Here is a 17,283-nt window from a genome sequence, read left to right as displayed (position 1 = left end):
GTTATGTCAGCAGAAGCATTTGCTAGTGTGCGTCATGGTGAAAGGCTTGATTTGGCAAGGTGTGCGAAGCTTATTGCTTATGGAAGTAAAGAAATTCAGACTGAAGGCTTAGTAGTGCTTTCATGTTACTCTGCTGGGAGAAGTTACGAATTATTTTATTTGGTCAAAAGGCAAGTCCAGTCATTGTTAGGGCTCAGAGACAGTTTGAAAATGGGACTGCTTTCATTTAACAAAGAAGTCCATCGTGTTACCTTGAAAGACCACTACTCTAATTTCACCTAGTACATTTTTCTACCTTTGCTGATCTTTTCGAAGACAAACTAGGTGAGCTTCCAGGTGTGTACTCCATGAAGTTAGATCCAGATGTCAGTCTAGTTATCAGGCCAGCTCGAACAGTTCCAATAGCCATGCAGGACAGAGTCAAAGCTGAGCTAGATAAAATGGTGCGACAAGGTGTGCTTTGTCCAGTTGCAGAACCAACTGAATGGGTATCTTCCGTGGTGGTAGCTTATAACAAAAGCTCAGATAACATCAGGATATGTAATGATGCATGGGATTTGAACAAAGCACTAAAATGACCTCATCATCCAATGCGCACAGTCGAAGACGTTGCAGCACTGATGCGAAATACCACAGTTTTTTCTGGCTTAGATGCAAAGAGTTCATTTTGGCAAATTCAGCTTGACAAGAAATCTTCATTGCTCACTATTTTCAGTACTCTGTTTGGCAGGTACAGATTTTTGAGAATGCCATTTGGCATAAATTCTGCAGGTGAAGTCTTTCAAAGTGCACTGGAGCAGCTTTTTTTCTAGGTATCCTTGTGCTATTATAGTAAACTGCATACTAGTAGGAGCTAATGATGAAGCTGAGTATGACAGAGACCTCACAAAGTTGTGGAAAGGGCATGCCAAGTGAATCGTAAGCTCAAGCCACAGAAATGCAAATTCAGGCCACAAGAAGTTAATTATGTTAGTCATTTATTTACTAGTTCAGGCCTACAGCCAGACTCTTCAAAGCAAACAGCCATTCCCAAGGTGCCAGTTCCAGATAGTGTTCAAGCCCTGCAACTTTTTCTTAGCATGGTTAACTTCCTAGGCAAGTTCATTCCAGACTTGAGCCAACTATCAGCACCAGTCAGAGAACTGACACACAAAGATGTATCCTGGTCTTGGTTAGAGCAACACCAAAGAGCATTTGTTGTCTTGAAACAGAGAATTGCTAGTCCACCAACTCTGATACTATGACGTTCACAAGCCAGTTACTCTTTCATGTGATGCTTCGAAATTTGGTCTTGGTGCAGTCATTCTACAAGAGGGTAAACCTCCTGTTGTCTGTGCATCGAGAACTCTTACCCAAATTGAAATGCAGTATGCTCAGATAAAGAGCTTTTGGCAATTGTGTTTGCATTTTCAAAGTTCCATGGTTATGTTTATAGTAGACCTATCCAGATTGAAACAGACCACCAACATCTAGTCACTATCTTAAGAAAGCCTATGTATACAGCTCCAGCCAGATTGCAATGTATAATGTTGAGCTTGCCAAAGTATAATTTCACTCTTGTCTATAAGAAAGGCAAACTTCTTTATCTTGCTAAGACATTGTCTAGCTCGCCCAGAAACGCCACAGAATAGCATGAGAATGAGAACCTTGGTTTTAAAGCCATGGAAGTGAGAAGTTTTTCTTCCACACGTCTTGAACTGAGAGATCACACAGCCACAGATCCAATTTTACAAAGGCTCAACCACTTTATCAATCAAGGATGGCCGTCAAAGCAATCTATTTTGCCTCGAGAAGTGCAGCCTTATTTTCCATACAGAGATGAGATTTTGTCTGAAAAAGGTATCATTATGAAAGGTCCGAAAGTCCTTGAACAAGAGTACATTAGTATCTTGCATCATGGTCACCCAGGAGCCGATTCTACCAAAAGAAGGGCGAGAGGTCTAGTATTTTGGCCTTCTATGTCACAAGACATTGAGAGAGCACTTTTATCTTGTTCAGTGTGTAATAGTACTAAGCCACATTAACAGAAAGGACCACTTCAGGTAAACCAAATTCCTGAGCTGCCTTGGTTGACAGTAGCCACTGACATTTTGGAGTGGAATGGTAAACATTATTTGGTGTTAGTAGACTCTTACTCCAGTTGGTTAGAGGTTGACCTACTTCCTAACCTAGCATCCAGTAGTCATTACTAAGCTGAAGCGTCATTTTGCAGTCCATGGTAGTCTGCGCAAGGTTATTTCTGACAATGGCATGCAGTTTACAAGCCAACAGTTCAAAGGATTTGCCAGAATGTGACTTTACTCATGTCACGAGTAGCCCTGAGTACCCACAGTCAAATGGTTTGGCAGAATGTGCAGTTCAGAGTGCAAAACAGTTACTAGAGAAGTCGAAATGAGATAATAGTGATGGTTTCTTGAGTCTCTTGAATCTCAGAAACATTCCTCGTGATAAACATCTTGGTTCACCTGCTCAGCAACTTCTGTTGCGACAAACCCAGAACCACATTACCAATCAGTAGTCATTTCTTGGTTCCATGTGTCAAGAACAACAGGTCAGTGAAAACCAATATGTTGAAGAAGCATTTAACCCAGAAGTACTACTGCAATAAGACCAGCAAACTGCTCAATCTATTACGAGAAGGAAAAGTGGTAAGGATGCAAATGCCCTAAGGTTATGATCAGATTGGTGTTGTGAAGAATATTTGCCCAAAGTCGAGATTGTACATTGTGGAATCACAAGGAGCAGAGTTTAGGCGAAATTGGAAACATTTGATACCGGTGTCCAAACCTATACAACAGCACATAGCCTGTGAGAAAGACTTTATATCAGAGTGAGTTGTCCGATGTTGCAATTCTAGAGGACGTTCCAGAGAATATTCCCATTCCTGTGAAGAATCCAGAAGTTCCTAATACGAGTTGTTTACCGGAGACTGTCCCTGTTCCCAAATTCAGTTCAGATTGTTATGTTATGAGATCCAGTCATATCTCCAGACCATGGAACAGATACATGGCAACTTGGACATGAACATTGTTTTGTTTGTAATGTCTATAATAATGCATGTCTAACTCTAATGTTGTTTTTACCAAGGCAATCTTTTTAAGAGAAGAATGTACATCAGAGTGTGTTTATGTACCTTTTAGAAGCTATCCAAAGACTTGCACAAGTGTATAAATACTGAGCACGTGCAAGTGTGACTGCCATTTTGTAGTAAGCTGTTGAGATGTAAGCATGTATGTATATAAGGTCTGTCTGTTAACCATTTCATTTATATTTTATGATGCTGCTATCCATCCTGATGTGTTTCTGTGTATTAAAGAATCTAAACTAAATACCCCACCTGCTTGTCATATATGTTAGAGAGGGACGAGCGACACTCAGGGAAGGCTAAAGCAGGTCCAGTAGAGCTGGTGAGCAAGGAGAAGAAACTTGTGTTAGTTGATGATTAGCTAAGGGTAGCAAAAAAAAAATTCAAGTATAGTCAGATGCTATCTGTCCATTTACCCAGCTTTTTTGTTCTGTGTACGTTTTTCGATTTGTTAATGTTGACTACTTTCAGGGCTAGTTGTCTCCTTTCCCTAGGTATGTTTTACTTTGTTGGTGAGTTTGCAGTTGTATGTCTTGTGCATTTTCTGGAGGTCCAGTATTTTTCTTAATATGTGTTTATATTTCAGATTCTTCCATGCAGCTGTTCTTAATCATCCATAATATTGATGGACAAATGCTGAGAGGAGAAAAAACACAGCTAATTCTTGGCCAGCTTGCTTCTATACCAAACATTTATTTGATAGCATCTATCGATCATATCAACGCACCACTTAGTAAGTGCTGTTTTTGTTAATATTTCTTTCTTTTTGTGGAACCTGAAATGATTGAAAAATACATTGTTCTTTGTAGCAATTCAGCTGACATTACATAAAAAGTCAAGTTGCACTGTAAATCATGGTACTGGGGTTTCTGCTACAGGTTTACAATGACACTAGACATTAAGTACTTGTAAAGTAATGATACTGATGTCTTTTATTTACTTGTTTAGTTTTGTTTGCTGGAGTAGAGCAGTGATTAGATTTGACCATTTGCAGGTACAGCATGAGTTACAAGTAACAACATTAAAGATTAAATGTAAAACTAAGTTATAGAGTTTAGTGACATAACATGGATGAAAAAGTGCACATGTTTACACTAAGATTCAAAAGCAAGATCAGGATTGTATGATGCTTAATAGAGGTGCTGTAGTTGAGGTAAATGTGGTCCAAGCAAAGAAAGTGACATATATATATATATATATATATATATATATATATATATATATATATATATATATATATATATATATATACACACACACACACACACAAGTTCAGAGGGAGATTTTAGCAGTGAAGAGAGTACTGTGGTATAAAATAGTAAGAGCTACAAAAGGGTACTGTGGTATAAAATAGTAAGAGCTACAATAGCAGAGCTAATAACCGAATTATAGATATTGGATATTTAGGAGGGAAGAGGGAATGGAATTAGTAGCCAAGGTCTTTTAAGCAGTCTGGCCTTTATTACTTCAGTTGTGCAACATTTTCAGATAGAAGTCTGTGAGTAGGTAAGCAATAGGTTACAAACAGTGGGAACAAGCAGTAGACTTTCTGAAGTGAACAGTGTACAGCCAAAACACATTACCATGTTAACATCATTCTCAGTTTGTACTTAACCAGATACTGGCATCACTAATGACAACTATTAGAGAATTTTTGCTTCAGTGCCAAAAGTAGGGTACCCTGAAACAAGGCATGCCAAATCTGCAGGGTAGAATGCAGGACATATTAAAATTTTACAGCCATTGCTTTATGATTTGGCTTTGTGGGCTATGTGTGCATCTTCTCCAGGCTGTTTCTTTTTTTTTTGTTATGAATTTAACTTTGCTAAATGGCATCACCACTTCCGTCAATGTAAGTGAGGGCTGGAATGCTAGCTCATGCTTCAGTTGTCAGTACTTTACTTTTATTAAGAGTATAACTAATGTTATTTTAATGACTAAAAATCAAAATGTGTCTTTTCATTTAAATTGTCCATTAAACAGTCAGTTCTAAACTAGTTGTATGGTTAGTAGACATAACTGATTGCTGATTGTGTTGCAACAGAAATAACACATCAGTGGTTTTCATATCAAAGAAAGTTTATTTACGCTACTCAATTTTTATTTTAGTATCATAGGTAGGTACTAGGCTATCAGTCCAAGGGCCTAAGTAATCCTAGCCAACAAGGTTCCCTGACCTGCGCCACCCAAGAAAGTTATTTTCCTGTGCCCCTGTCGAGCAGAGCCACAGAAGTGATCCCCGGGGTGTATGTCCTATTTTCCATCCACTTATCAAGATTTTTCTTGAAGAGTGCTAATGAGGAACTTTGCTTGACATAGATGGGTAGCTTGTTTCAGATTATGGAAAATTTCTGGGCTAGGAATCTATCCCTCCAGCATGTCCTTTTTATTGTGGTGACAAGGTTTAGGTCCCTAGAGCGTGTAGCTTGGAGGGATTGGGATTTCTTTAGGTGTAACATGTCCAACAGCTCTGGGTTTGACATAGCTTTATATGTTAGGCAGAGATCACCTCGGAGTAGGCAATATGCTACAGAGTAAAGCTGGAGTTTTTTTGAGACTGTCAGTGTAGGGCATCTGTTTGAGGCCAGTAATCCTCTTTGTGAGGTACTTCTGTGGCCTTTCCAGCTGCTGCAGATGTCTTGTGAGGTACATTCAAAAAGGGGCGTTGTACTCTATAATGGGTCTAATGAGTGTCGAGTAGAGGCGAACAATGACCTGTTTTTTCCTAGATGAGAACCCTTTTGTGATAAGGTGTGCCCCGTAGAAGGATTTTCTGACTACTGTGGCAATGTGATTATCAAAGGAGAGACTACTGTCCACCTGGGTCCCCAGGTCTGTTATCACACATTCGGCATTAAGTAGACTGCCGCCTATGTGGTAGTTCATGGGTATAGAGTTTTTACCAAAGGGGGATGACAATGCACTTTTTGGCATTGAGCTTGAGGCCATGGCTCTGACATCAGGCATCTGTCTCAGTGAGGCCCTTCTGTAGGATATCCACATAATTTGGGGAATCAACTATGGATCCTAGTTTGCAGTCATCTGCAAACTTTGTTAGCCAAAGGCCTTCTGTGTTAGCCTGTACTTCAGAGAAGTAGATAACAAACAGGAGAGGTCCCAGGACTGAACCCTGTGGTACTCCACTTGTCACTGGTTTGAAGTCAGATTTGGAGTCTGCAACTTTTACAGTGTGGTTTCTCTCAGTGAGCCAATTGGCAACCCATCTTGTGACGTAGGGATTTATAGCTAGTTTAGTGAGTTTAGCTATAATTCCAGAATGGGGGATGGTGTCGAAAGCCTTGGCGAGGTCAAGATAGGCTGTGTGAACCACCTTACCCTCGTCTACAGCTTTGGTGACTGCCTCAAAGAAGTCAGTCAGGTTCAGGAGGCATGATCTGCCTTTCACAAACCCAAACTGGGTGGGGTCCAGAGTTTGGAGGTTACCAATGTCTTTGTTTATGAGTTCCATGATGATACATTCCATGGCCTTGCAGACCAGGCTAATAGAGCGATAGTTCCCAGGATCAGTGGTGACTCTCCCTTTATGGAGTGGGATAACTCTTCCTGTGCGCCATTCAGTGGGCACAAAGCCTGATGTGAGACCATGATTGAGCATGGTGCTTAGGTGGGGAGCCAGTTCATTCTGAAGTTCATGTAAAATGCAGCCTGGGATGTTGTCCGGTCCCATGGATGCTGTGTTTTTGGCTTTAGAGAGTGCAGCTTTTACCTGCGTAGTTGTGATTACAGGGACTCTGCATTCTTCCTGTATAGATATGGGCCCTTTAGGGGATGAGAGGGGAGTAAAGTTAGCACTGAACCTATCTGCCAGGACGTTGGCAATATCAGTTGGTTCTGTAATTTTCATGCCATTGTGCTGTAAATGAGAGCAGATCTGGGTGTGCCCATTGAGATTCTTGACATAGCTATAGAATGCTTTGTTGTCCCTAAAATCAGAGGCGATTTTGTTTTTGTAGCTAGCTTTGGAGGATCTTATAAGGGATCTCAGCTTCTTACTGAGGCTGATCAGGGAACTCCTCCACTCATGGGATTTTACTCTCTTTTGCAACAGTTTCTTCCTTCTGTTGTAGAGTTTGTTTATGGCAGGGGACCACAAGATTGGCTTCCTTTTTTTGGAGGATAGCATCTTGGTTCTGTTTGGGATAGCAAGATCCATGCACTCGTGTAAGTGCTTATAGAGTGCATCTGCGTTGGATTTAGCAGTCGTAACTGTATTGTCCATCTCCCTGGGTGTCATGAAGTTCACCATTTCTGTCTTAAGAAGCATGAAGTTGGCTTTAGAGAAATTTTTTACCATGATTTCCTTAACGGGGGATGGGGGCGGGATGTGGATATCTGGGGTGATTAGCTTATGGTCGGTTCTGACCAGTGAGGAGTTGACTTCAGGTGTGGGACACCGGGTACTCATGTTGGTAATGACTAGGTCTAGGATATTGTTGCCCCTGGTGGGGGTGTGGATAAGTTGATCCAGGGCATTGGAATTTATGAATTCCAGAAAGCGATGAGTGAAGGAGTTGGTACATGAGTAGTTTTCCCAGTCAATGGTGGAGTAGTTGAAATCGCCCATTATTGGGGTGTTTGGTTGAACCCTAATATTTTCCAGTATATCAAGAAAAGAGGAGTGGGAATCCTGGGGCATGGTGGGGGATCTGTAGCAAGCTACAGTTTGGATTGCAGTGTTGCCTAGAGTTAGTTGCACTTGGATAACCTCGGATGCATTATGCTGAGCAACTAGCCTGGAGGTGTGGATATCCTTAATGAATATGGACACACCTCTGCCTTTGGTGTTACAGTCCAGGTTAGGTGGCTGAAAAGTGTGGTATGAGTTATAGCCTGGTAATGCAGGGGTGCTGTCTGGAGCCTTGAACCAGGTCTCAGTCACTGCACAGATATTGATGTTCTCCATTTTAAGGAGTGCCTCGAGGGAGTGCATTTTGAGATTTAGACTTTGAGCATTGAGTAGCATTACCCTCACTTTTTGCTTGCCTGTTCCTGTTACGGTGGTGAATTTGTCATTTGAACCTTGCCTAAAAAAGCCACTATAGGGGCAACAAGAGCCTTAGCCAGTATCCGGAATTCCAGGGGTGACAGGTGCAGGCCATCTCTGACAAAGCATCGAGGTCTGTCGACCATGTCGTCCCAGACAGACAGATACTGGATCCCCTTAGAATGACACCAGAAGCTTAGCCAATTGTTGAAGTCAATCATTTGTCCTTGTACTTTGGCATTATTCTGGGAGATGGCAGAATGCTACTCAGGGCTAGGGTCATACCTGCCTGGGCTACAAGATCAGAGAGCTCTTTAATGTCTCTTTTCATGTAGTACAGGGAGGTACGTCTCGGGTCATTCACACCAACATGGACAATGACAGAGTCATATTTGTACTTGTTGTGGAGTGACCTGAGTGCATGGGTTGAGTTATATGGCAGATCCTGGCACCCGACGGGGAGCTGACAGTAACCTTCTCCTTGTTTAGCCTGGTGAGTGGGACATCAGTGTGCCTGACTATAGAGTCACCTATGACTAGTATGTTGGGCATGTTGTTTTGCCTTATGGGCTGTGGTTGAGTGGCACACTGAGTCTGTGGGCTATGTGTCATTTGAGTTGTGTTGGGGGGGTGGAGGTTGCTTGCGTTTCTGCTTTGGAGGTCTCTCTTGCTTGAGCAGATTATTATTGAGAGGCTCTGCGAATGTTTTTGTTTCTATGTGTGGATTTTGGTGGTGTAGGCTTAGTGGGACTATGTGATGAGTGTTTTGTGGTGCAAGTGTTTACCTTCTCCTCTTGACTGTCAAGTTCAGTCTTGGTTGGAGAGAGCTTTACCTCCAGTTTGGCTTGTTAAGTGCATCTTTCACAGGTTGTGGTGTTGACTGGTTGGAGGGAGAGAGTTGTCTGTGTACATGAGGCAATTGCTACATTGCCCCAAGATGCCCAGATTCATCAGATAGACAGGAGAGAACAGGAGATCATGGCTTCCACCTGTAGCCTACAGCTATTTTTAAGCTGTTGGAATGATACAGTAGAGTAATTCATTCAAAAAAAAAAAAAAAAAAAAAAAGTGAAGAATGCAAAGAAATCCTTCTGGCTTATCAAAGCAGTTAGAGAAACTGAATGGATGGAATCTGTAATATAGTAATGTAATATACGTGTGTGCGCATGCATTATATATGTGTTTGTGTGTGTAATATGCGTAACTGCAAAGTCATGGGAAGAGGAGAAAGGAATGATGTAAATAAGAAAAAAAAACTGTAATAACAATCAGAGCAGTAAAATGATGGATAGTTCTTTTGTTGACAATAGTTTCCTGATGGTCAAAAGAAAGCATATATTTGATATAGGCCAGAGAGAGGAAATCAGCATAAAAATTTCCTGTATTGATCTTCCAAGTCTGCTAATAGCATTCATTTTATAACCGCTGATGTTCTTCGTGTTTCACTGTTGCAGTCATCACATTTGATTTATCTGCTTGCAGTAGCCCTCAGTCGGCCTGATTATCAAAGTCTTGGGTCCTGTGTCGGTTGCTGTCTCATCTTCCATGACGTCAGGTAGTCAGGGGTATAAAGCATGCAGCCGACGCCATTACATCAGTCTTTCTTGCCGTGCAGTGCCCGAATCAGAAGCAATTTGCAAGTGCCGGTCGGCCGACTCCTGAAATTTTCGTTTTCGAGTTTCAGAACCGAAGTCTAACTAAAGCGAAGTACCCCATTGGGGAAACTTTTTCTTGCTCTAAACAGATGTCAGTAAAAGTCAATAATTGTATTTCTTGTGAAAAGCAAATACCTCATAAAGATTTTCATTCGTACTGTATTCCTTGCCTAGGCCCTGACCACGACATACATCACTGTCGGTTTTGTGCCTTATTTAAACCACAAGCTATTCATCGTCGATACATTTTCGCTTCTAAATATTTTGTTACTCGGTTCAATTATCCAGATATGTCTTCGGTAAGCCACCTGACTATCGACATTCCGAAAAAACGCAAAGATAAAGACAGAGACAGGCCGCCTAGGTCCAAAGCTGCCGATGACGCTTCTCCCAAGCTAGTCACTAGTTCACCGTTACTCAGTGAGGTGCTTTCACAGCCCCTGATACCCACTACTTCAAATTCGCAGGCCTCTATTGAGACCAATTCGGAGTCCAGTATGCAACAAAATGCTTCAACTGTGCAACCTGCGGATGTCTCTACCTTGGATTGGTCCGGAGCCGCTGTGCAGGCACCGGCTTCTGAGGGTGTATTCAGGCCTACTGACTTGCATATTAAACCAACGCCATTTTCTTCTTCTAGGCCTAAAACTCGAACCATGCCTAGGAAACCGACGCCCAGACTGCATGGTCAGTCTTCTTTGCCTAAAAAACAAATTATAAGAATGGCTGAATACCTTATTACTTTAATCAGGGGAAGCCAACCTTTCCTTGCCCTGTAAAAGACCTAGGACTGAATTTGCTTATGATACTTCTGTCCAGGATTCTGAAATTTCTGTCTCCTCTGATGACCAGGATTTACCCTTATCTACCTATGAGGATTCTGATGTAGAGGACTCTATTCCCTCTGCTTCTCCCCCAGAGGATTTTTCTTTTGGTGAAACCTTGCATACTCTTAGGGAGCATTTCCACTGGGACAGCCAGGATTATTCTGATTCTAAAAAGAGGCTTAGAGATTTCTTACTCCTGCCCCAACACAGGCCTTTAGCTATTCCTCCTGTGCTGGACATTGTTGACTGTGCCTTTTCCGAATCTATCTTGGCCCCTGACTCTTTACCTCCTGCTCCCAGGAAACCTGATCGATATTACAGGGTTCCTGATTCTCACAAATTCCTTTTTAAAAATCTTACTGCGGATCCTGAGACCATTTCACAGGGACCCAAGGGCATTAAGGCTACTACTGCCAAAAATCCTTCCCCCTCTGATAGAGATTCCAGGGCCCTGGATAGGGGTAAGAAGGTGTACACATCTGCAACCGTGGCCATCAGGGCTTTAAATTGCCACTTTCATATGTTGAAGTATCAGTGGCATAGTATTGGATTGCTTAAACAGAAAATGATGTTGATTCCTGATTGTGCTGGAAATAAGGATTTACAGGATTTAATTCATACTCCTTAACAGTTTGGAAGACATACTTTGCAATGTGGTTTTGATTCACTGGAGGCATCTTGCAGGGCGGTTGTCACCGGGCCTGTACTTAGAAGGCATGCTTGGCTTAAGGAGCAATTTTTGCCAGATCATGTTAAAACTAAATTGCTGGATGCTCCCTTAAATCAGGACTGCCTGTTTGACGACAAAGCAGAAGAAGTTCTTAAAAAGATGGAGGAAAAACTAAATCTATGCAAACTGTTAAAGATTTTTTACAAGTGCAGCCTCCTAGATTTAGTAGGCATTGGCCCTCAAAAAAATTGGTCCTTTCCTGCCTCTTCCAGGCCTTCTCAGTTCGAATCCAAAACCAGCAGAACACCCAGGCTTCAGTCCCACGGTACGCACGGGACTAAGCAGTGGTGGGCTCCCACTTCCAAATCAGGGAGTAGTAAGACTCCCCCCTATGGTAAGCTGTCTCAATGACTTAATTTTAAAACTTCCAAGCACTTCTCAACTGACTGCTCCTTTAGGGGGAAAGATTCCTCTACAAGCAAAAAACTGTGAACTCATTACCCAGGACAAATGGGTTTTAAACATAGTTTCCCAAGGATACAGATTTCACTTCCACACGTTACCAACCCCAAACGGTTGGCCAGATCTACCCCCAAATCAGTGGGCGGAGGCTCAAAAGCAAGTACTCTCTCAAGATTAAAGGCTATTCAGACTGCACCAGAAGAGGAAAAGGGACAAGGTTTCTACTCAAGACTTTTCCTGGTACCCAGAAAAGACAACTCATGGCATCCTATCCTGGACCTGTGTATCCTAAACACCTTTTTGGTGATTCCAAAATTCAAGATGCTAACTTTTCACCAGTTGCTTCCCATGATAGGCAAAGATGCCTGGTTGACAACACTGGATTTAAAGGAAGCCTTACCCCTCTTTTCTACCTTGCAGAAAATACCTATGCTTCAAAGCAGTTCTGTGTACTGCCCTTTGACTTATCTACTGCACCCAGGTTATTCACAAAGTGCCTAGCTCCAGTCATTGCATTTTGCAGGCAAAGAAATATTCAAATATACCCATACCTGGACGATTGTCTAATTCAGGCAGAAAGCCAGGACATACTTCTGAATCATCTGGCATTTGTACAAAAGGTGTTAACTTATCTGGGGTACACCGTAAATGAAAAGAAATCACATCTGGTACCCTGCCAACAAATTATATTCCTGGGAGAAAGCTTGAACACAACTTCCCAGATGGCTTTCCTCATGCCAGAGAAACAAATTCATTTGACAACTTACTTCAAACTAGTGGCCACAAAAAACCCTGCTTATCTGCAAGGCAAATACTGCAAGCCTTGGGGTTCATGGCCTCATGCATTCTACTAATTCCATATGCAAGACTGCATATGAGGAAACTACAATGGTATCAACATTCTCAGGATCTAGAAGCAACGATTCCTATCATTCCTTGCCTATGGTTAGAATTCCTTTGGTGGGCAGAGGCCTGCCACCAAAACAAGGGACTACCATTCACTCTACCCCCTGTTGCCCAAACCCTAACAACAGACTGATCAGACTGTGCATGGGGGGCTCACCTGGCAGGGAAGTGCATTCAGGGCAAATGGAACCCAAGTCAAATGCACCTGCATATCAATCAAAAAGAAATGTTAGCTGTACAGAATGCTCTGAGAGCCTTCAAGGACCACATTCTTCCAGGACAATTAGTGGTAAAGATGGAAAACACCACTGTTATGTGTTACATAAACAAGCAGGGGGGGGTACCCATTCTTACCCCCACCGCAGACTAGCCATGGCTTTGTGGAACACAGCCTTGAGCTACCAAGTGCAGCTACAGGCTCAATTCCTGCCAGGAAAACTAAATACACTGGCAGACAAACTAAGCAGAAATCTCATGGACTCACACGAGTGGAAACTGGAACCAAAGATTTTCCACATGTTGATCAACAAATGGGGGACCCCAGATATAGACCTGTTTGCCTCCCCCCACAACTACCAATTGGACAAATTCAGCACAAGGACTCCCCACAAACAAGCTTGGAAAGTGGATGCTCTGTCCTTCAGCTGGAAAAATCTATCAGTTTATGCCTTTCCTCCTCTGCCCCTCCTCCCCAAAGTACTACTACAGATCAAACAGGACAAACCAAGGATGATCCTGATTGCACCAGATTGGCCACGCCAACACTGGTACCCTCTCTTGCTCAATGTGTCACAGCTGGCCCCATGGCACCTTCCTCACACCGCTACCCTGCTGTCTCAGCAGGAGAGCCAGATTCTGCACCCCCAGCTTCAAACCCTGAACCTGGCAGCCTGGCTAATTACCTAACCTCTCCGTTACCATCCCTCAGTAAACAAGTGTTGGATGTCATTTTGGAGGCAAGGAGGCCTAGTACTAGAAAATCATATGCTGAAAAATGGAAAAGATTCTGATGGCCACAGCAGCGCCCAGTTTACCTCAGATTCTTCAGTACTTAACTGAGATGCTTCACAAGGGCCTTTCCTTTTCTTCCATCAAAATTCACGTCTCTGCCATTTCTGCTCATTACAACACAAAACTACCCCTCTTTTCTCACCCACTGCTCAAGCAGTTCCTCAGAGGGGCCAAAAACTTGACTACCCAGGAGAGCCCCAACTCCAGCCTGGGATTTTAATTTTGTATTGGAAAAACTCACTCTTCTTTCCTTTTGAGCCAGCTGCAACTGCAGAGTTAAAATTCCTTTCTTGGAAAACAGCTTTCCTTTTAGCAATCACTTCAGCAAGAAGGGTATCTGAATTACAGGCCCTTATGGCAGTGGAGCCTTTCATCATTTTTCATGCGGACAGGGTGTCCCTCAGGACCAATCCCTCTTTCATGCCCAAGGTGGTATCCAGTGTGCTCTTAAATCAGTCCATTCATTTGTCAACCTTCTTTTCTAATCCACAGAACAAAGGGGAAAGGATACTGCACTCCTTAGAAGTGCACAGACAACTTAGATTTTACTTGGACAGGACTAAACCTCAAAGGAAATCTGAACAATTGCTGGTGGCATTTGCTGCAGGGGCAGAAGGGAAGGCTATTTTAAAGCAAACCATTTCTAAATGGATAGGCCATTGCATTCATTTCTGCTATAAGCACCATGGAAAACCTATCCCACAGGTGATTAAACCCCATTCAACCAGGGCTGCATCTACCTCTACAGCCTTTCTCAGAGATGTCCCTACCAGAGACATCCTAGAAGCTGCTACCTGGAGTTCTGTACATACTTTCACCAAGCATTACCATTTGCCAATTTTCTCTAAATCCAGAGCTGGCTTTGCCACTGCAGTCTTGTAGGGCCTTATAGCTGGTCCTAATGCTGTCTAAATTCCTCTTCCCATTCTTAGCTTTGGGAATCTACCCAAATGTGATGACTGTAACAGTGAAACATGAAGAACATAGTACAGTTGTGTACACTTACCATAAATGTAGATGTTTGAGTGTATTCACTGTTGCAGTCCTGGTTACCCTCCCTCCAGCCCCCTGACTTCTTTTGGCTATACCTCTATTATCCTCTACTATACTTAAAAGCTTTTTAGTGTATTTGCTGTTTTGTTGGAGATATAACCTTGTATATTTATATGTAATCCCTTCCCATTAAGGGGGGGGGCACCTGACATCTGGGGCAAGGAAAACTGATGTAATGGCATCAGCTGCATGCTTTATTCCCCTGACTACCTGACGTCACGGAAGATGAGACAGCAACCGATGCAGGACCCAAGACTTTGATAATCAGGCCGACTGAGGGCTACTGCAAGCAGATAACCCAAATGTGATGACTGCAACAGTGAATACACTCTAACATCTACATTTATGGTAAGTGTACATAACTGTACTTTTCTGTTGATCCTTTCTGAATCCAGTCCTTTACACCATCTTGATTTTTACCATAGTCCATCAAATACTTTCTTCCTTTATCCATCAAAACACCTTGATTCTCAGTGTTTTCCTCCTTTTTTTAACAATTCTCATTCACTCCAACATTATATAAATTGCTCAAGTCCTGCCTTTCCTTAAATGTCATTCCTCCTAATGAATGTTATTTTGCAAATATTGTTCCAATGAATTACACTTATTTCCATGCAGTTTGCCTCTTTCCTTTCATAAATGTCCCACCTATAATCTTTTATCTCAAGATATTTAGTACTTCAGTTGTGGTTAGTTTAGATTTTGATTTCTATTTTCTAGTAATTTCCTTTTTTGAAAGCCAGTAGCATTTATCTTGTCAAGACAATTCAGTCCCTAAATCCCTGTCTCAAAAGGGTCAATTCCTCTCTTACAGTCATTTGTTCCTCAGCATTTCTAACAAAGCACTTTGTAGGAATTATTAAAATCTATTAACTTGTTGCATTCCAAAAAATGCATTCCACTTACTTTTTGATTTTTTTTCTATCACACACTCAGCATTTACTGTCTGCCCGATGAAAAGTTGTCTGAAGTCTGGCCATCAAAGTACTTAGGCAAGCACTTCAAAGCAAAAACACTAAACTTTCTGGACCTCGTTGCATACTTGGGAGCCAAACTAATGTCCTTCCACTGTTCCTTTGTATATTGCCTTTCATTTCTCTCTTCGTAGTCTTTTCTAACCACTTGTCATTGATTATTTTAGTTACCATGTATTATTATATATAGCATACTTTTGTTTGTGTCTTTCAACTTTTCCCGCTTAGGGGTCGCCGCAGCGGAACTCTGGTCCACTAATAATTGGTAGTTGATTTCTACGTGCGGAGTTACCAGCCCTGATGCACAACCTTCAATGAAGGTACGCCCATTCATGCATGTCTCCATGCAGAAGACGCTCTAGCTGAGAATCGAACTGGACTAGTCTTACTGTGAGGTGACAACGCTACCGCAGCACCACCACCGCGGGTTTTTTATTATATGTAGCATACTAATTATCCCTTTTTAAGAGCAGCTTTTGCTCTAGACTCAACTAAAAACTTGCCTAGTCTTTCATTTATCATTACTCTATAATTTTCTTTGTTTATACTGGGCTATTAAGCCCTGCAAAGGTAAAGCAGTTGGTAACCTGCAGTCTGAACTCTTGAATGGCCTCATCCCATTCCACTACCTTGTGCTTCCAAGTTATTTGCTGCCAATACCTTTGTTCCTTTAATAATTTTCTCCAGTAAATTCCAACTGTGTCATGCTTATGTTCTATGTCCCTACTTTCAGCCATCCCAATTGGTAAAATGTTTCTTCTCCATTCCCATGTTGTCTTAGTGTTTAGAATACTTTTTAATGCAACTGTGAAACTAGAATATTCTGTATGGTTGAAGTTATTCTCCTTAAGGGCCTGCATCTAGAATCCTACTCCCTCCTTATTTCTTTAACTCTGATTCAAAACCATGAGCCTTAACTGCATAGCTCTAAATTATTCTTTCAAATCCATTAATCCTAAATCACCGTATTCTGTAGGGTGAAACAGTTTATCCCACCGAATTCTTTCCTTCCTTTGCTTCCAAAGTAGTCCCTTAAACTCTGTTAATTATGCTTCACATCTTCTCCTGTGGTTGATAAAAATACTCCTGAGCTGTATATAAAACTAAAGAAAGTAGAAACAGTTTCACTAATTTTATCTTGGTATCCATGTAAACAAAATCTTCCAACTTATAAGTGTTTGTATTATCTTTTATTTAGCCTTTTCGTACATATCCTGTCTACCATAATTGAATCCTTTATAATCCATGCACCCAAGTACTTCATCTTGTCATGTCCCCATAAATATGAGTATTGTTAAACCAATTCATGAATTGGTACGTAGTTTACCACTGTAGGGTTTTTTTGTCTTCATTTATTGTTATTGTAGAAAAAAAATAGAAACTGTTTGATTGAAGTTATTTAAAATATCTTTTTTTGTGGGTTCAGCGAATGCAAAATATCATTTGCGAATTGTCAACTTTTTCATCTTAAAAACCATAAATGATACCATCTATTAACATATCAACTCCATATCATAATTTGTACAACACTAAAGAAGAAGAAAATGATAGAGGACAGAAGAAAAAGGAAAAAAAAAAATCTTATTAAAGATACAATTATCACTTGAGCAAATACCTTCTTGCTGTGAATTCCTC

General features: G+C 41.5%; 1 protein-coding gene across 1 annotated transcript in view; it reads left to right on the top strand.

The window, feature by feature from the left end:
* Positions 1-17,283, top strand: part of ORC2 (origin recognition complex subunit 2) — an 829,308-nt gene that overhangs the window by 486,798 nt on the left and 325,227 nt on the right. The window contains exon 13 of the mRNA XM_044075702.1: positions 3,672-3,818. Coding sequence (XP_043931637.1) covers positions 3,672-3,818 — 147 coding nt within the window. The remainder of the gene's footprint in view (positions 1-3,671; positions 3,819-17,283) is intronic.

The sequence above is a fragment of the Protopterus annectens genome, chromosome 6.part1, assembly GCF_019279795.1.
Source record: "Protopterus annectens isolate FY-2018-M chromosome 6.part1, PAN1.0, whole genome shotgun sequence".
NCBI lineage: Eukaryota > Metazoa > Chordata > Ceratodontiformes > Protopteridae > Protopterus > Protopterus annectens.
Note: the sequence above shows the minus strand (reverse complement) of the source record. Positions and strands in the feature narration are given on the sequence as shown.